The sequence below is a fragment of the Rhinatrema bivittatum genome, chromosome 2 (genome assembly GCF_901001135.1).
Source record: "Rhinatrema bivittatum chromosome 2, aRhiBiv1.1, whole genome shotgun sequence".
Classification (NCBI taxonomy): domain Eukaryota; kingdom Metazoa; phylum Chordata; class Amphibia; order Gymnophiona; family Rhinatrematidae; genus Rhinatrema; species Rhinatrema bivittatum.
The window spans coordinates 126674399-126695544 of record NC_042616.1 but is presented as its reverse complement, the minus strand read 5'-3'; the positions used below and the strand labels follow the sequence as shown (position 1 = coordinate 126695544).

General features: G+C 39.8%; 1 protein-coding gene across 8 annotated transcripts in view; it reads right to left on the bottom strand.

The window, feature by feature from the left end:
* The window catches only part of ARHGAP12 (Rho GTPase activating protein 12), a 287089-nt gene that overhangs the window by 127269 nt on the left and 138674 nt on the right, over window positions 1-21146 (bottom strand). For all 8 annotated transcript variants that reach the window (XM_029588589.1, XM_029588588.1, XM_029588591.1 and 5 more), the window contains 2 exons: window positions 18109-18189; window positions 11867-11941 (listed from right to left, as the gene is read on the bottom strand). In XM_029588589.1, the coding sequence (XP_029444449.1) occupies window positions 11867-11941; window positions 18109-18189 (156 nt within the window). The remainder of the gene's footprint in view (window positions 1-11866; window positions 11942-18108; window positions 18190-21146) is intronic.

The following is a 21146-nucleotide window of genomic DNA, read 5'->3' as shown; positions in this document are numbered from 1 at the left end:
AGGAAATTTGAATAGTTCCATGAAGCCTTGGAAGTCGTAAACCTTGGAGAGGTAAATGTGAAATTGTATAGATTTGGAGGGCTGGTTGAAAATTGTGAGAGAATGATTAGTACTATAAATTTTCCTGTGCATTTTCTGATATTGGCTTTGTTTATAGTTTGCTGCTTTAAGTGAAGGTGGGCTTCCGTGCACTCTTCAATGTTGAGGGAGTTGTGAGCCCCAGAGAAGCTGTGTAATTATATAAATATGGGGGTGGGAATGAAAAGAATTATATGGGTGTGTTGACACTGGAGTTTCTGTATTACTTGATGGTTACTTGGATAATTTATATTTACAGTATAACTGTTTGGATTCAGGAGAGCTTCAAGGATTTGTTATAACCTCTCTCTATAGGACCACTGCATGTGAGGACTTAAGATTTCACTGAAGCAGCTCTTATGGTGAAACAGTCTATGTCGGATGTTAGAATAATGCAACAGTGGAATGTTTGGTTAATGTTTAGAACAAAGGAAAAAGGAAATTTTGGAAAGGCTGTTTTGGGAGGGAATGGTGTGAATGGAATGAGAAATATATGGGTGGATAGTTATGTTTGAATTGTATATGATTTTATAAGGGACATATATGAATGTTTAGATTGTAAGGAGCTTTCCCAGGCATGTGTTTTATTGATAGCATTTTGTATGTCAGATATATAGAATAACAATTAAAAAATAAGTATATGGTTATAATAACTTGTAATAAAGAGACTTTGGATACCTAATGTGGCTAGTGATAATGTATGAAACAATTCATTAAAATGTACCTCTGCTGGGTTTTCTTGAACTGGCATGGAAGTTCAAAGTGCACAACTATAGTGAGCCAATGCTTAAATTCTTTCCCCTGCAGTGACTTGCTGCCTTGTTACCAGTTGCTATTCTTGTTGTTGCTGCCCAGTCTGCTCCTCCTGCCCTGGTTCAGCACATTGCTGCACAGATGTACTAGTGTTGCTGCCTGGCCTGGTCTTCTTGATCAGTGGTCCCCAAAACTGTACTGGGGGCCCACCAACCAGTCGGGTTTTCAGGATATCCACAATGAATATGCATGAGAGAAAATTTGCATGCACTGCCTCCATAACATGCAAATTTTCTCTCATGCATATTCACTGTGGATATCCTGAAAACCCGACTGGCTGGTGGGCCCCCAGGACAGGGTTGGGGACCACTGCTCTTGATTATACTGAGGTATTTTGTTTCCACCCTGCCTCTTTCCTGGTTCAGCACCTTACTATGTTCTCCCATTGTTATGGCCTGGTCTGCTCCTCTCACAATGCCTTGGTGTATCCCTGCCACTACTGTTTCTCTTTGCCTCTTCTGATGGTGCCTTGGGTATTCTTCCTATTGTTGGTGCTTTAGGCTGTTCATGCCAAACTTGGTGCTCTTCGTCCCTCTTTTACTGCCTTGTGTTTTCATGCCCTTATTTTAGGTACCCTCTCAGAATGCCTTAGGATGTTCATGTCACTGTTCTGCTTTGCCCCTATTATGGTGCTTTAAGTTTTTCATGCCACTCTTGGTGTCATTCTGGCCCACTCTGGAAGTGCTGAAGTTCTCTTCCCTTTACTGCTGCCTGCAAGTTTCATTTAATTTGGACAGAAAACCGAATGTTCAAGCCCAAAGTAGGATGCATTGTTTCCTCCAAAAAATAAAATAACTAATTAGTTCTGTTTGGTCCCAAAATTTAATCACAGAACCAAATGAACCAAAACAAACTAAACCAAAAATTTTTCCATGCATATCCCTAGTTCTTACTAATGATTTAACTACAGCTACTTTTATTATTCCAGCTGACAAGTATTCAACTATCACTTGCACAATAGCAAAACTATCTAGTTCCAGACTAAAGAATGTAGATTTTTCACCAAGTGCTATGTCATAAAATATAACTAAATATTAAACCATAACTAAAAGTAAACTGCCCAGATAAATCAGAAAAGCAAGTTTGCTTACCGTAAACAGTGTTTTCCGTAGATAGCAGATGAATTAGCCATGCTGGGTATGTCCTCCGTGCCACTAGGTGGCGGAGCTCTCTAAGATCACCCAAAGTCTTTTGGTGAGGTGTTCCTCCCTGCATACCAACCATGTCTCCTCGAGACTCCTCAGTCCATGTCAAAGCAAGATGAAATGCATTGCAGAACTTTCTGGGGAGGCGGGTGGGTCAGCATGGCTAATTCATCTGCTATCTATAGAAAACACAGTTTACGGTAAGCAACTTGCTTTTTTCCCCATAGATAAGCAGCTGAATTAGCCATGCTGTCTGGGAGTCACCAGCTGAAGTATTGAACGTGTAGTTCATGTGAGTATTTATATGTAATTGAACTCTCAATACTATATAATAGGTGAACAGTTCCTATAAGTGAGTTGAAGTAGAAGTGCTCTTGGTTAGGATTATTTATCCCATCTCTGCATCGTCTTTGGTCTGTTTGCTAAACAATAATGAGATGTGAATGTGTGCAGTGATGATCATGTGGATGCTTTACAGATATCTGAGATATGTACATTGTGAAGATGTGCGACTGAGGCAGCCATTGCTCGCACTTGATCGGCTTTGGGTGTGGAGGATAAGGTTTCAGAACATTTCTGATAGCAGAAAAGTATGCAGTTAGAAATCCAGGATGATAAAGTAAATCTAGAAACAGGAAGTCCTGGAGTGTTTGGATTGAATGAGAGGAAAAGTTGTGAATGTCTGTTGGTAGACAGTTTGTTTCTTGTAATATGCAAGTGCATGCTTGCAGTCCAATGTACGGAGACGCCGCTCGCTGTCATTTGCATGCGGTTTGGGATGGAAAGTTGGCAAGGTTATGGTCTGATTCAAGTGAAAGGTGGAGACCACTTTTGGAAGGAAATTAGGAAGTGTACGTAGCGTCACCTTGTAGTGGTAGAATTAAAGATAACGTGGGTAGTATACCAGTGCTTGAAGTTCACTGATTCGCCTTGCGGATGTAAGGGCGACTAAAAATAGCTCTTTCCAGGATAGGTATCGAAGATGGCAGCTGTCCATTGGTTCAAAAGGTGGTTAACATGAATTGTTCCAGAACTGGGTTGACATCCCATGGCACTGGTGGTTTCTTTAAGGGGGTCATAGATGTAGAACACCTTTCATAAAGCAAGAAATAAGAGTATGACTGGCTATTGATTCCCCGTGTAGAGGAGTGTGGTAAGCTGCTATCGCGCTAAGGTGAACACGAAGAGAGGCAGTGGACAGACCCCGCATATAAAGTAGATGGAGGTAACTTAGATGTTCTAGTGGACACGTTATTTATTTATTTAGGGATTTTTATATACCGCAGTATGTAAAAAGATACATCACCGCGGTTTACAATAAACAATAATTAGCAACAGGCTTTACAGATAACAGGTATGAATGATAAAAGGCAGTACAGACAGTAAACCATAAATTAATATAATGTTTTACATACAAGGATGATATCGGATGTAACTAAAAATCATTTACGAACCAACACAAAACCTTAGAACATAAAAGTCAATAATAGAGCTGATAGTAACCACAGGAACTAAATTGAACAAAGGAATATTCTATTATTTTAAAACTAATTGAAAGATCATAATCCGGGATAGTGCGGGAGAACAGGGAGAGGATTAAAATTGGGGGAAAAAATATTTGCGTTAGTAGTTTTGTCATGTTCAAAATATCTTCCAGTTGAGGTTTTGTCATGTTCAAAATATCTTCCAGTTGAGGTGAAATGTTCAGATTTTGGAACGTGACCCTTTCAATCTCCATGCAGTGAGATTCAGTGATGCGTGAAGTGGATAGAGCATTGACCGTTGTTGGGTGAGGAGGGTGGGGGCATTCCCTAGAAGTATCCGTTTGCAAATTGATAGTTGAACTAGGTAGCTGTACCACGGTTGATGTGGCCTTGCTGGAGCGATGAGGATCAGATTCGAACTGTCTTCTATGCACCTCTGTACTGTTTGGGAAATCAGTGGAATAGGAGGGAACTCATAAATAAGGTCCTGAGACCAGTCCAGGAGAAAAGCATCTTGTGTCAGCCGGCATGCGCTGGGGTACACTGAGCAAAAAAGATAGACTTTGTTTTGTTCTGTTGCAAAGAGGTCTATTCAGGGAAGACCCCCAAATGGAAACAGTCTGTTGGCGACACTTTGATCGAGTTCCCACTCGTGTGGGTGAAAAATTCTGCTCAACTTGTCTGCTTTGGAGTTGTTGATCCCAGGTAGATATGTGGCTTGGAGGGAGATCTCCTTGGAGTGGGCCCAATCCAGAATCTGTATCACTTCCCTGCAGCGGTTTCATGAACCGAATCCACCTTGTTTATGTAAAACATTGCCACTTGATTGTCGGTATGGATCATGATGACATGGCATAGCAGGATGTGTTGAAAAGCTTGTAGGGCATACCCGATAGCCCTCAATTCCAGGAAATTTGTGATAATTGCACTCGTGGGTGGACATAAGAACATGCCATACTGGGTCAGACCAAGGGTCCATCAAGCCCAGCATCCTGTTTCCAACAGTGGCCAATCCAGGCCATAAGAACCTGGCAAGTACCCAAAAACTAATTCTATTCCATGTTACCATTGCTAATGGCAGTGGCTACTCTCTAAGTGAACCTAATAGCAGGTAATGGACTTCTCCTCCAAGAACTTATCCAATCCTTTTTTAAACACAGCTATACTAACTGCACTAACCACATCTTCTGGCAACAAATTCCAGAGTTTAACTGTGCGTTGAGTAAAAAAGAACTCTCTCAGATTAGTTTTAAATGTGCCCCATGCTAACTTCATGGAGTGCCCCCTAGTCTTTCTATTATCCGAAAGAGTAAATAACCGATTCACATCTACCCGTTCTAGACTTCTCATGATTTTAAACATCTCTATCATATCCCCCCTCAGCCGTCTCTTCTCCAAGCTGAAAAGTCCTAACCTCTTTAGTCTTTCCTCATAGGGGAGCTGTTCCATTCCCCTTATCATTTTGGTAGCCCTTCTCTGTACCTTCTCCATCGCAATTATATCTTTTTTGAGATGCGGTGACCAGAATTGCACACAGTATTCAAGGTGCAGTCTCACCATGGAGCGATACAGAGGCATTATGACATTTTCCGTTTTATTCACCATTCCCTTTCTAATAATTCCCAACATTCTGTTTGCTTTTTTGACTGCCGCAGCACACTGAACCGAAGATTTCAATGTGTTATCCACTATGACACCTAGATCTCTTTCTTGGGTTGTAGCACCTAATATGGAACCCAACACTGTGTAATTATAGCATGGGTTATTTTTCCCTATATGCATCACCTTGCACTTATCCACATTAAATTTCATCTGCCATTTGGATGCCCAATTTTCCAGTCTCACAAAGTTTTCCTGCAATTTATCACAATCTGCTTGTGATTTAACCACTCTGAACAATTTTGTATCTGCAAATTTGAATATCTCACTAGTCGTATTTCTTTCCAGATCATTTATAAATATATTGAAAAGTAAGGGTCCCAATACAAATCCCTGAGGCACTCCACTGTCCACTCACTTCCACTGAGAAAATTGTCCATTTAATCCTACTCTCTGTTTCCTGTCTTTTAGCCAGTTTGCAATCCACGAAAGGACATCGCCACCTATCCCATGACTTTTTACTTTTCCTAGAAGCCTCTCATGAGGAACTTTGTCAAATGCCTTCTGAAAATCCAAGTATACTACATCTACCGGTTCACCTTTATCCACATGTTTATTAACTCCTTCAAAAAAGTGAAGCAGATTTGTGAGGCAAGATTTGCCTTGGGTAAAGCCATGCTGACTTTGTTCCATTAAACCATGCCTTTCTATATGTTCTGTGATTCTGATGTTTAGAAAACATTCCGCTATTTTTCCTGGCACTGAAGTCAGGCTAACTGGTCTGTAGTTTCCTGGATCGCCCCTGGAGCCCTTTTAAAATATTGGGGTTACATTTGCTATCCTCCAGTCTTCAGGTACAATGGATGATTTTAAAGATAGGTTACAAATTTTTACTAATAGGTCTGAAATTTCATTTTTTAGTACCTTCAGAACTCTGGGGTGTATACCATCCGGTCCAGGTGATTTACTACTATTCAGTTTGTCACAGGTCTACCACATCTTCTAGGTTCACCGTGATTTGATTCAGTCCATCTGAATCATTGCCCATGAAAACCTTCTCCATTACGGGTACCTCCCCAACATCCTCTTCAGTAAACACCGAAGCAAAGAAATCATTTAATCTTTCTGCGATGGCCTTATCTTCTCTAAGTGCCCCTTTAACCCCACGATCATCTAACGGTCCAACTGACTCCCTTACAGGCTTTCTGCTTCGGATATATTTTAAAAAGTTTTTACTGTGAGTTTTTGCCTCTACAGCCAACTTCTTTTCGAATTCTCTCTTAGCCTGTCTTATCAATGTCTTACATTTAACTTGCCAACGTTTATGCTTTATCCTATTTTCTTCTGTTGGATCCTTCTTCCAATTTTTGAATGAAGATCTTTTGACTAAAATAGCTTCTTTCACCTCCCCTTTTAACCATGCCGGTAATCGTTTTGCCTTCTTTCCACCTTTCTTAATGTGTGAAATACATCTGGACTGTGCTTCTAGATTGTTAAAAAAAAAAACCCCAAAAAAAACCCAATGACCACGCCTCTTGGACATTTTTTTTTACTTTTGTAGCTGCTCATTTCAGTTTTTTTCTAACAATTTTTCCCTTTTGAAAGTTTAGCACGAGAGCCGTGGATTTGCACACTGTTCCTCTTCCAGTCATTAAATCAAATTTGATCATATTATGATCACTATTGCCAAGCGGCCCCACCACCATTACCTCTCTCACCAAGTCCTGTGCTCCACTGAGAATTAGATCTAAAATTGCTCCCTCTCTCGCTGATTCCCGAACCAATTGCTCCATAAAGCTATCATTTATTCCATCCAGGAACGTTATCTCTCTAGCGTGACCCAATGATACATTTACCCAGTCAATATTGGGGTAATTGAAGTCTCCCATTATTACTGCACTACCAATTTGGTTAGCTTCCCTAATTTCTCTTAGCATGTCACTGTCCGTCTCACCATCATGACCAGGTGGACGGTAGTATACTCCTATCACTATAGTCTTCCCCGACATACAAGGGATTTCTACCCATAAAGATTCAGTTTTGTATTTAGTCTCATGCAGGATGTTTATCCTGTTGGACTCTATGCCATCCTGGACATAAAGCACCACACCACCTCCTGGGTGCTCCTCTCTGTCATTGGAATATAATTTGTACCCGGGTATTGCACTGTCCCATTGGTTATCCTCTTTCCACCATGTCTCTGAGATGCCAATAAAGTGTATGTCATCATTCACTGCTATACATTCTAATTTTCCCATCTTACTTCCTAGACTTCTGGCATTAGCATACAAACATTTCAAAGTTTGTTTTTTGTTTGTATTTTCATTCTGCTTTTTAATTGATAGGGATAAGTTAGAATTTTTTAGCTCAGGTGAGTTTTTAGTTACAGGCACATGGACTATTTTTCTAATTATTGGAACCTCACTGTCGGGATGCCCTAATTCTAATGCATCATTAGTATCCTTTGAAGATACCTCTCTCTGAACCATGCGCTGCTGAGCGACTGTCGGCTTTCCCCTTTGTTCTAGTTTAAAAGCTGCTCTCTCTCCTTTTTAAAGGTTAGCGCCAGCAGTCTGGTTCCACCCTGATTAAGGTGGAGCCCATCTCTTCGGAAGAGACTCCCCTTCCCCAAAAGGTTCCCCAGTTTCTAACAAAACTGAATCCCTCTTCCTTGCACCATCGTCTCATCCACTCATTGAGACTCCGGAGCTCTGTCTGCCTCTGGTGACCTGCGCGTGGAACAGGGAGCATTTTAGAGAATGCTACCCTGGAGGTTCTGGATTTAAGCTTTCTACCTAAGAGCCTAAATTTGGCTTCCAGAACCTCCCTCCCAAATTTTCCTATGTCGTTGGTGCCCACTTGTACCACGACAGCCGGCTCCTCCCCAGCACTGTCTAAAATCCTATCTAGGTGACGCGTGAGGTCTGCCACCTTCGCACCAGGTAGGCATGTTACCAGGCGATCCTCACGCCCACCAGCCACCCAGCTGTCTACATTCCTAATAATCGAATCACCAACTATGACGGCCGACCTAACCCTTCCCTCCTGGGCAGTAGGCCTTGGGGAGCTATCCTCAGTGCGAAAGGACAATGCATCACCTGGAGAGCAGGTCTTTGCTACAGGATCCTTTCCTGCTGCACCCGGTTGATGTTCTCCCATCATGAGACCTTCTTCCTCCAAGGCAGCACCAGGGCTGCCAGTCTGAAGTTGGGACTTGACTACTATGTCCATGAAGGTCTCATATATATACCTCTGTCTGCCTCAGCTCCTCCAGGTCTGCCACTCTAGCCTCCAGAGATTGGACTCGTTCTCTGAGAGCTAGGAGCTCTTTGCATCGCATGCACATGTACAACTTCTCACCGGTGGGTAAAAAATCATACATGTGACACTATGCAAAAGACTGGGAAGCCCCCCTCTTGCTGCTGGACTGCTACCTTTATCAATTTTGATCAGTTCCTAGTTAAGTGTTAGGTTGCTATGGGAGTAGGAATGTGTCTAACGTCCTTTAAATGTATTAGTGAATTCACTGTGTCTGGTAGTGGCCTACCGGGGTCTTTGAGGGGGGAGGCATCTGTGGTGAGAATCAGTTAATGTCGTAGGGGTCTTGCACAGGTGTTGATAATGGACTTAGGAATTGAGACAATTGGGTTTTTAGGCCCCATTTTAGACGACGGATATGTAGTCTCGTGCATGGGACCATGTAGATGCATGCTGCCATGTGACCCAGTAAGGTTAAGACTTGACAGGCTGAAGTTCTTGCAAGTGGTAAGAGATGATGGGCCAGTGTGGTGAGAGCTAATGCTCAAGGTTGTGGCAGGAAAGCTCTGTCTTGGACAGTGTCTATAGAAGCTCCTATGAAGGTTAGCGTTTGCGTCGGTTGCAGATAAAACTTTTCGTAATTTATGAGAAGACCTAGATTTTCTAGGCAGTTTATCGTCTGAAGTAAATTGTTCTGTAGAAGGACTGGATTGGGGGCTACTAACAGCCAGTCATCTAGATAGGGAAAGATTTGAATTCTCTGTCGACCACCATTACAGACAGACATTTCGTGAATACTCGGTGTGGAGGAGAGACCAAACGGAAGAACTTTGTACTGGAAATGTCTCATGTTACTCTGAAAACAGAAGTAAGTCCAAGAATTTGGATGCATTGGTATGTGGGCGTACGTGTCTTTCAGATCGATGGAGCACATCCAGTCTCCTGATTGTAGGAAGGGAAGAATGGATTTGAGAGAAATCATTTTAAATTTCTCAGTTATGAATTTGTCGAGGGAATGCAAGTCTAGAATAGAGCAGAGTCCCCCCGATTTTTTGGGAATGAGGAAGTATTGTGAATAGAATCCCTTGTGGTATTGGGATGGAGGAAACTCCCGTATGCAGTGTTAAAGTAGCTGGTGTCCTTCCCGAAGGAGAATTTCCCGATGAGCTTTCTGGTGCTTGGGTACCACTGGATGTGGTAGTGATGGAAGGGATATAAAATTGAGAGGGTATCCGTCCCATATGATATTGAGGACCCATGAGTCTGACGTTATAGTGCTCCATTGAGAAAAAGTGGGACAGCCGTCCTCCAAATTTCTGGTCAGGTAGTGGTGGCTGTGTTATCCCTAAAAACTTTGCTGATTTTTGGGTGGTTGAGGATCAGCAGCCTGGAGTGGTTGACTAGGAGCACATGGCCACAGACGAGGAGCTGGCTGTTGGCGGGGTAAGAACGATATTGTCGTCTGGGATAGGGTTTTTTATATGAACTGAAGGGTTGTTTAAAGGATGGTAACTTGTGTTGAGTTAGCGAGAGTACTGCTACCTTTTGTTCTTTTAATTTAGCAACAGTCTCCGTTAATTTATCCCCGAACAAGTTGTCTGGTCTACAAGGAAGGTTGGCAAGTTTTTCATCACGTATGGCCTTGCTCGTAACCAATCTAAGCGCCGAGCTGCAATGGCATTAAGCTGATGTTTTTGCCAAGGTTTCAAATCCCTCATAAATTGATCACACGAGATGACGAAGACCTTCTTCTATATCATGGAATTCAGGTGGAATGGTGTTTATCATCGATCCCTGTTGCAAAATAGGTTTTAAAGATTGCAGACATTCAAAGAGATATTGCGCCACATAAAACTGATGGTTTTGTATTTTGGCATTTAGAACTCCTGATTGATAAGCATTTTTAGCGAAATCATCTAAAGCTTTATTCTCACGACCTGGTGGGTTGTTGGTGTGCAGCCTGGTTTTCCTTGCTTTCTGCATGGATGATTCTGCAACCACTGAAGCGTGTGGTAGTTGCATGTCAGTGTAGAAAGGTGAGTCACACATTCTATATTTCAAATCAGTTTTCCTAGAGGTGGGTGAAGTGGAAAACAGAGTCCCAGGACTTTTCCAGCAGTGATTCTAAAACTGGATGTGAAGGTAGAGCCCTAGGTTCAAGCAGGAGTGTCAAAAAGTTTAAGGATGCCAGATTTCTTGACTATGACTGATTGTGTCTGCAAAGACTGTTGTACAAGCTGCGTGCCGTGTTGCTTCAGCACCAACTCAGTGTCTTGGGTGCGTCGATGCGTGGAGTCGGAGCGTCAGTGCGTCGATGGTGTACTGACGTGTCAGTGCGTCAATGTTCTTTTGGTGCTTCGGATCTTCGACGCGTTCATGCGGAGGTGCCTCAATGTCATGAGGCATCGACGCTTGCGACGCAGAATGCGTCCTTGGTGCATCTCCCACACTCCATGTCAATTGCATCTTGGAGTTTTTACTTCTCTTTGGACCAGGAGGGTCCACAGAGGTAGCCCTTCGATGGCCTTGGGCTTTGGGAGCCGACAACTGAAGTTTCAGAGGGGGCAAATGAGCCTGATGCTCCCTCTCAAACGGGTTATTTTCTCAGCTCTTTGGCACTGTGCCCGTGGGGACATGCGGCTGCAGTCCCGGCAATTAGCCTGGTCATGTCTAGGACCCAGGCATAAATAACAAAATTGGTGCCTGTCCATCACAGACATGATTTTCCCACATTCACAAAACTTGAAACCTGGTCTAGGCATGTTTAGTGAAGGGAGCTATTCTTTTCCAAGGTTTAAAACAGTTTCCTGTCAGGTTTTTTCCTCAGAAGTGTTTCTTTCCTCACAGAGAGAAGAGCTCCGCGTGCATTCAGTCGCACGGAAAAAGACAGACTGAGGAGCCTCGGGGAGACATGGATGGTATTGCAGGGAGGAACACCTCACCAAAAGACTTTGGGTGATCTTAGAGAGCTCCGCCACCTAGTGGCATGGAGGACGTACCCAGACAGCATGGTTAATTCAGCTGCTTATCTATGGGAAAATATTCACTCTCCTTACCTTGGAATTACAATTAAGTGAAAAAGAAGGGTCTGTTAATGAACAGAGATATAGTTTACCTTTCATACACGATGAATATATGCAAACTATAATTCAAGTTATTTATATTTAATATGTTTAAGGCAGCAATGTATTAGTTTTATAAACCAAACTGACAAATCAATTGAAAAAAAAAGTATTTGTCTCAAGCAAATTCCAGCTGAAATAAAAATACATTTATTACATGAACTGCCCCTGCCGAAATTTTTTTAATCTAATTAAAAAAAATTTTTTTCAAATACCTTTAATAACCTGCAATACTTTGAATTGGCATTTTCAGATGCTAAAATAGGAACAGTAATGCCACTAAACTAGGTATTGCAACACAAAACTGAAAATTAATTTGCAGCTATGGTTTATAAAGTTAATGCAAATTGGCAACTTTTATACTAACTGTGTTTAGATGCTTCGGTGAGGAGGGAGAAGACTCCGTTTTAAGGAAGCAGGGCTTTGAAGAAGTTGGAGAATCCTGCAAAATAGACAAAATATATAAATTCAATTTTATAGCAGCTTATACTGTGTTTTAATTTGATATGTGTAATGTATTTTAAATTTTATTGTACACCATTTTGACATGATTACAAAAATTGGTCTAGCAAAATAAAAATTACCATTATCTAAAATTACAGTAAAATAAAAACAAAAAATGATTTTCCTCTGCCAAAACCATGTTGCTTTGGCTCTTGCAACCTACCATTTGGAGTGTTAAATGATTACTGAATCATGAATATTAATTAGCAGTTTTTACATAAAGGAACAAAATTAGTGAAAACTGTTCATAATCAATACAAAGGTTTCATTAATAGAGAACTGATACACTAATTAGTGAGAATGAGTGAAACAATATACAAACCAAAATTTCACTGTATCATCTCTACATCCTATCATATGTGAAAATAAGCCATGTTTGCATAATGCTACTGATAACAGAAGTACCTAGAATACAGTGCGACCACACTAACTTCTCCATGCGTTGTAATTCGTTATAATTTTTTCCTGCCTTATCTTCCTTCCAGCTTGTTGCAAGCTTCCAAGTTCTCTTCCCCTGTTGATTGTAACTTTGACTTATTCCTACCTATTGTTATCTTCGTTCACTTGAATTGTTACTCCAGTTATACCCCTTGTTAAATGTAAACCGATCCGATATGGTTATTTACTATGAAGGTCGGTATATAAAACTGTTAAATAAATAAATAAATAAATGCTACTTCCTGTCATTTATCTGCCTGTGTCATCCACAGCACTGGATGCACCTGCCAATTCCTTCTGGAAGATCATTTTAAAAGATATATATATATATTTTTTTTTTTTTTACCTGGACTGTGGCTGTATGATTAAGGAACTATGTATCCTATACAGCATAATTACAGCTTCAGATTTTAGGTGCTTATTGCCCATGTAATTTGGTGCTTTTGCAGGATACTAAAAATCAGGGTTTATCTGCATTTTCATGATATAAGAAATAGTTCTAGGTGCCTGTTCTGGTTAATGAAGTGTAATGTGTTGACTGATAAAATAGTGAAACAGTAAGCAAATAAATATACAGATAGCATGACATGCATATAGAGTATTTTTAATTAATCTATACATGCATACAATAAATAGTCCTATAACTGCACAGGCCCCTGCTTTGCTTTTTTGTGGTTTCCCTCAGCTACAATGTTGCTCTTTATTTTGAATGCTGTTGCTGGATGTCCTTAAAGAGGAAATTCAAGAAGGGAGGAGGAAATGACAGAGAAAGCCTGATTGTGGGATTTCTGCTGGGGCTGCTCAGGGGAAGGCCAACACTGCTCCTTTAGAAAACAAGTTACACACACACACACATTACATACTCACATGTATATTTTTATCTGGAACAATGCTAGTGGCACCAGCAGAGGGCTGAGGAAAGTTCCCCTAACAACCCCAAGGCTAAGTGCAGGAGTATGCAGAAGGTCCCTACCCAGCGACTATCTGGAGAAAGCAACCCAATGGAGCAGCAGGATGCAAATCAGACCATGATCATGATAACTCTCCATTTTTATTATTTAATTTGATTTTTAGAGTGAATTGGGGATGAAGGCAGCAACAATACCCCAAGCTAGAGAGCAGCAGTAGTGAGGAAGGTCAGTTTCTAGTGTTTTTTTGATTAAACCAAAATTCAGAAGCCCTAAATATAATTGAATTAGTTAAATTGCAGCTACACTACTCAGTTCCAATACGGGCTGACAGAGCTCCATTATCCAGTATCCACAGGGAGAAAGCTTCACTCTTCTTCCATACTATACTCCACAGATACACAGAGGGACAAAAACCATTTTGATTACCTAATATATTGGTATCATATGATGTGCTCATATGCCACAACACTGGCTTCGTAGCATAAAGGAAGCCAAAGTCCATGTCAAAGAACGAGTAACAATATAAACCTTATTTATATGTGCAAATAAAAATGCATCTTGAATATCCTTTTCATCCAATAGCCAGAAGAAAATACAATATAGATGTTGAAAGATGTTCAGATTTTCACTCCCTCCAAGTGCCCAACACTGCAGTATTTCAGTAGTTACTATTGCCTACATCAGGGTCTTTATGATAACTATTATCAGTGCAAATACTCTGGAATCAGATGTATTTGATTTTGTAAATGCAGTTACTATCCTCGGATCAGTGTCTCATGTCTCAAAATGGCGAGCGCATATGTGCGTGCAATACGCTCTCATTGTAAACAAGAAAATCAGTGTGTTTAAATCACGACACTGGTGTCATAGTACTCCACATATAAACGTATTTCTGTTCCTTTTGTAGTAGAAATAAAGAAAAATTTTCTCCCTGGGTTTGAACCCATTGTTGCTCTAACACAGAAAAAAATAAATCAGAATGATGTGCTACAACCCAGGTGCACCACATGGTGTGATTCCATCTGGCAATGCAGCTCAAGTGCTCCTGTATTCTGATCTTCGCCATTCTTGTCATTTTGCCAATATATAAGAGATGACATGGGCACCACACCAGATAAATGACTCCTACAGATATACATGATTTATTCAGTCTCAAAAATGGGTGATTAGGAAAAGAAAGTATTACCACAAAGATCTTGTTCAGACAATTCCCTCAAGGAGAACGTCCTTGCACCCCTTCTGTTGTGTTAGTTGTATTGTGTGAGTAAAATGCAGAATTCACAATGTAATCTCTGATGCTCTGTGCCCTCTTTAGAATAAATGTTTGCATATCTTGGATATTCAGCAAAAAGAATGCCCGAGTGTTTCTGATACTTTGTTGAACTTTCTATGTCAGAGGTGTGTGAGGCAAAACACACACTATACGAGTGTCCTCTGAAGCAGCTTGAGACTAGTAAAAGATTGTGATTGGCCCATACTCCTCCACAGAGGAGGAATTTCCAGTGTCTTAAAAGTTTCATCTGGAGCAAGCAGCCCAATGGATCAGCAGGTTGCAAATCTCCAGATTGTGGCCATGACAACTTTCCTTCATTTTAGTTATTTTAGTTTGTAGACTGAATTGGAGATGAAGACAGCGGCAATACCCTAACCTAGAGAGTAGTGGTGGTGAGGGCAAGATCTGACTAAGGTTTCTTGAATGACAAGGAGTACAATATAGTGTAGCAGGGTATTCCTGTCTGTTTACCAAAAATTGAAATATCAAAACCGCAATTAGTATAAGACTTGGTAAAGTCTAAAAATGATACTTTTCTTGGTAAGCAGTAACTATAAACTGAGGATTGTCATCTTGAGAATTCAACCATTCAAAAAAAAATGATGAAATTACTACATTTTGCCTGGCCACAAAAGAATAATGTCAATATGTTTCCATAAAATATTGTCTTTGTAGTCACAACATGCTCTTCAAAAACATGTACATATAGGTTTGCACTATCTGGAGCCATGGAGACTCCCATGGCCATGCCCTTCACTTGCTGGAAAAAAATGGTTATTAAAACAAAGTTTTTTGTCATTGCAAATCTGGCCAACTCACAAAAAAAAAAAAAAAATTAAGTGGGGACTGAGCTCTGGTTTCGTATCCAGAAACATTCTAATCATATCAAGTACACCCTCTTGAGGAATACTCATGTATAACACTGCCATATCAACGGCCACCATAATTAAGCTGGAGATCAGAACTGGAAATTCTTCTAGAATATTATGTACTCAATCCCTAATGTAAGAAGATAATGTATTAAAGTTAATCAAATTTATCAAGAAAAAAAATAAGGGTTATAAAAGACTTGTGCAGAAATGATAGGGTGTCCAGGTGGATCTATCAGTCTCCTATAAATCTCAGGCAATGTGAAAAAACTAAGCTCATGGAAAAATCAACTCCCAAAAAAACCATATTTCTTTAGCTGAAAAACAATTGCATGAAAAAGCTTCTATACATGTCAATCTATTTCAAATGTTTCTGTCATAGGTATATAATATGAGCTATTGCTTAATTGAGAATTCACTTTTTTCACATAGTCCACTGTATTGAGAATAGCCCTCTAACCACCCTTATCTGCTGATTTGATGACAATATCTATCATTAGTTTGATGTAATATTAACCATTCTCCCCCAGTCAAATTTTGATAGACCTTATCTTGATGTCTGCATTGAACTGAGGTCTCTCCTATCCAAACCTTTAAAAGTAGAAATGACGAGTTCCACCGGACCAGGAGGAATCCATATTGAAGGTTTCTTAACTATAGAAAAAAAATCACTGGTACCCATATGGGAAGAGGATGAAAAAATTTAAAACGCAATGTGCAAATAAACAGTTGTGAACATACTTCAAAGTGAAACAAATCAAAAGTATTCAGAGAAAATGAATAATCTTTATTCAATAAAGAATTGTGTTCTCTTGATAGCACTTTATTAGGTAAATTGACTACTGTCGATATCCACTCCATTCATGATCAGATTCTGGGTCTGTAATTCTCCTGGACCACCCTGGACGCATGGGATTCTCGTGTTGTCTCTGATCAAGGTGTTAGTATACAAGATTTTTTTTTTAGAAGGGTCGCTAAATCAAAAAGGTCCAGTACCCATATTTTGAACAGCCTCCATAGTTTCATCCCCCAAAGAATCAGGAATACCCTAGAAATGTAACTTTTTTCTCATGGCCACAGTCAGCATTATTATTCAACTCTGTATCGATGTTCCCACATCATTCTCATTTCTTAATTTTTGATGTTTAAAATTCCAAAGTACTTCAACAAACTCATGCATTTTTTTCCTCAAATCTACCTTAAACTTCTCATGGGCCAATCATGACCTTTTATACAAGTCTCAAGGCTCTTCAGAGGACATTCATATGGTGTGTGTTTTGCTACACATACCTAAAACATGGAAAGTTCAATAAAGTATCAGGAAACACTGGGAAATTCTTCGTTTGCATACTAAATTTCATGATATGCCTACATTTTGCTCTAAAGAGGGCACAGAACATCAGAGATTACATCATGAAGTCTGCATTTTATTCACATAATACAACCTACACAACAATAGAGAGGCAAGAACATTCTCCTCGTAGGAATTGCAATGTTTGCATAAGATCTTTTAATAAACTCTCTTTTCCTAATTGCCATCACTTTTTTTTTGACACACAATACATCATGTATATCTACAGGAGTCATTTATTTGGTGTGGTTCCCATGTAATCTCTTATATTTTGGTAAAATGACAAAAATAGTGAAGATCAGAAAACAGAAGCACTTGAGATGCATCCATTGCCAGAGGATGAAGCACCCCCTTGTGGTGCACTGGGTTGCAGATTATCATTCTGAGACTGATTTGTTTTTTCTGTGTTGAACAACCATGGGCTCGAGTCCAGAGAGGAAATTCTTCTTTATTTCTACTACAAAAGGAACAAATACATTTATACATGGAATATTATGACACCATAGGGCTTGACTAAGACAACTGAATGGACACTTTTTTTTTTTTTTTTTTAGATTTATTGACAAAGTGATGAGGGTTTTCATTGTTGTGATTCAAGCACACTGATTGGTTGTCGTGTTTAAAAAGACTAATGCACACACATATGTGCCCTCCATTTTAAGATGTTGATCCAAGCATAGTAAGTTTGACTGCAACATCATATACATCCGATTCCTTAATATCTGCATTGATTATAGTTATCTTTTTTGTCTTATAGAGAGTGATACACTTGCACAAAGCCCTTGATGCAGGCAATAGAAACTGCCAAAACACTAGTGTCTGGCATTTGGAAGGAGCAAATGTATTGATACCTTTTCATATCTATATTGTGTTTTTTTTCTGGCTACTGCACGATAAGCATATTCAAGTGATTTTATTTGCGCATATACATTTTCTTGAAGAAAAGTTTGGTTACACATTCTTTGACATGGACTTTTACTTCCTGAAAGTTGTAAAGTTACACTGGTATATAATTATAATTAATGCTAACATAGCCAGTGTTGTGGTATATGAGCACTTCATATGATGCCATTATATTAATATAAGAGGGAATCAAACTGTTTTTGTTCCTCTGTGTATCTGTGGAGACATTCATTATCCTACAAATTTATAACTAGAGATGGTTTCCCAGATTGTCTGCAGTAGGTACTTTTCAAGTTGGATGGACATAATTTGGCCCATGTGTCCTGGATAATAAGAAAAGAATCACATTCAAATACTAACTTGTTCTGGGTACGGTGGAAGTAAATACCCTGGGCTGGGCAAGACAAGTTCAGAGGAACTACTCTTGTGCTTGGCTGACAACTGTAAAATAAAAGAAATATCTGTTAATTATTTTATTTTATAATTATTATACTTCACATATTTTAATTTTACATGATTAACAATTGTATTTCATGTATTTACAATTTAGTGCAATTTATAAAAATTGCAATATTTTTATTACTATTTAAAAATTCACTTTGTAAGAAAGGAGAAATACTTTTATCACTGCAAGTTTTCTACATAGAAAATTTTCAAGAAATGTTTCCTCTGATGCTGCTGATTGACTATCAATGCTTGAAAAATAAAGCTGCTTACCTATAACAGACAAGCAGGATAATCGGCTACACAAGTGGGCAATGTAATTAGACAGTGCAGAGGTAAAGCCGTTCTTCAGGTACAGTCCTATATAATAGCTTAAAGAAGCCAACTCCACAAGGTAGAGAGGAAGGGAATGTGTAGCCGATTATCCTGCTGTTTACAAACACCCCCCATTACAGGTAAATAACATACTCATTACAATTAAGCACGTTTTCTCAGTTGACAAACAGGATGTCTCAACTGTACAAATGGAAATCACTAGCTAAGGGCTATCTTTCAATAAAGAAAGAGGAAATAATTTAACATACTTATGGTATGTTATTTCTTTTTTTTTGGAAGACAGCTCTGAGAATACATGCATACATATATAAAACACAAACACATATAAACATATCAGGTGCCGTGCTGGATCGGACCAATACTCTGAGTCCAACATCCTGTCTCCAACAGTGGCCAGTCCAGGTACCCAACAGATAATGAAGTCCATTCCTTGCTACTCATTCCCAGAAACAAGAGGTAGAGACAAAGAGGAAAATATTTGCCAGCTGTATTCTTGCACAAGGAGCAAAAAGTAAATAGAGAAATAACTAGTATATTAAAATAGGAATGAGGCCATAACGCTGATTTGTGAATTGTAAAGAAGTGTATAAATACAGAGATTAACCAATTTTGAGAAACATCTGACATACTAAGAGAACTGTTCTCCTTGTAATGCATTACAATAAATTGGTTATCCCAGTCTCGGGTTCTTTGTTTAATTTCTACCATAAGTTCTCAATAGGGAAGGCTCTTACAGTTTTGGTGCAATTTAGCTTACTAACTTCATTTCTGGGATATAGGATTCCCCCAGCTTCCACCACATGGTCTGGTCTGCAAGGTAAAGTGTTTTTCTTACACGGACCTGTTGAGGAATGCCATGGGTTTGCTGGTCCAGGGAGGGAGTATGCATTCAAGAAAAACTAGATGAATGGATGTTTTACTTTTTATCCTCATTATTTATGGGTTGTTTTAAGTAAATGAGTTTGTCGTGGGATGGTTCTAGTAGACTGGTCTTCAATGTAAGACAGCAAGTGGACTGCTTATTGCTCTGGAATTTGTTAGTTTGTAAGGAAGGTAATGTTAGTGTAGAAGAGGATTTGGAAAGTTTAGATCCGTAGTTCTGCATCAAGGCTCTGCTGTTTAGGTAAACCACATGAAAGGCTGTCAAATGGCAGCTGCCTTGTGATGTTTGATATGAATGCATGTTTGCTGGTCAGAGGATCATCAACATGGTATTTAGTCTTTAGTTTTGTCTTTATTATAAGGGAGCTGCATAAAGCCAGGACTGCGCCAAAGTAAAATAGCTCAATCTTTCTTGTTCTCTAGGTTGCTACTACTCTTGATTCGGGCAGGGCATAGAATGCCTTCAGATGCTGACACCTGCTGCCTCTCTTTCTTCTAGAACCGAATCTAGACTTCTATTGTTCTAAGTGACTCTCTCTGCCCTGTACCTTTAGAGTCTTTTTCTCAGGGTGGTCTTCATACAAGCAGATTCTCACTTGTCCAACACTCCAGTTCCATCCTCTTAGAACCTTCTGTACCTGATAAGTGTAACATTGCTGTGTAGCCCTTGGAGTCCTGATTGGTTCAGTGTTGTTGCTGTACATTTTGTATGAGTGTATGGGAACCAAGTGGTGATGGGAAACAAGGGTTCCAAGAAGAAACGGGCAGGGAACAAGACCAGCACCCTTGCAAGTACATTAGTGAGGCTTGTGATCATAGTATTAATGTAAAGAAATATTGCAAACTGGTCTCTTCTATGTGAGGCCCTGAATACAGCCTGAGGAAGACATTTTATTTTGACCAAATAGCTAAAGCTCAAAATCAATGCCACCTATATAAAAATACAAAAAAGACACAACCAAGCGTACACTGGTGTTGTCAATGCTTAAAACTGAAGCAGAAAAATGACAGTCTAATTTTACTTGCAGAATGAGTTAAATATTTTAGTTAAGAAACAAGAGAAATGTATTAAATCAACAAAAACTTACTGGTATTTTTGCGCTCTCTGAGCCTGCAATGTAGGAAGACAATGAGGAGGAAATTATCCCCACTTTGAATCTACAAATTCCCCACTGCAACCCAACCCTGCTTACCCTTTTACTGCTCTGTGTGAAGAGGCAGATTCTGCTTCGGGATCAGAGATGTCTGTGCCACTCCCTTACACCTCAGGTTTGAGGATACCAAGCAGAAGGATAAAGTGATGAGGGTTAAGGAACATCACCTCAGGTCCAAAGTAAGGACACCAGCACTCAGTGATGGTCTTGCAAAGACAAACCACAGAGGCTCAGATGCTTCCCTTGCGGACATTGATGGTTCCAGGGGCTGATGGCTGCATTATTTCTCAACAGCTCCATAAACCATGGACCCCAATGGAAATGGACAATTCTGAAGGACCTACCACTTGGTCAGGGAGTTCATCCTCTAGAAACTAAGATACATCAGATACAATGTTTAATTGCAATATTGCTGATCTGGTGCTCTTAATCAGGGTGCATTTGAAACCGCATTATTATGACAAATTTACTGAGGAAAAAAAACACACTCCTCTTGAATGCCCTTGACCAAACTGTGGGGGTGAGAAACTAATTATCATCCTTGTGGAGCTGTTTCCCTCTCCAGTTGATTGGTTAAATTCA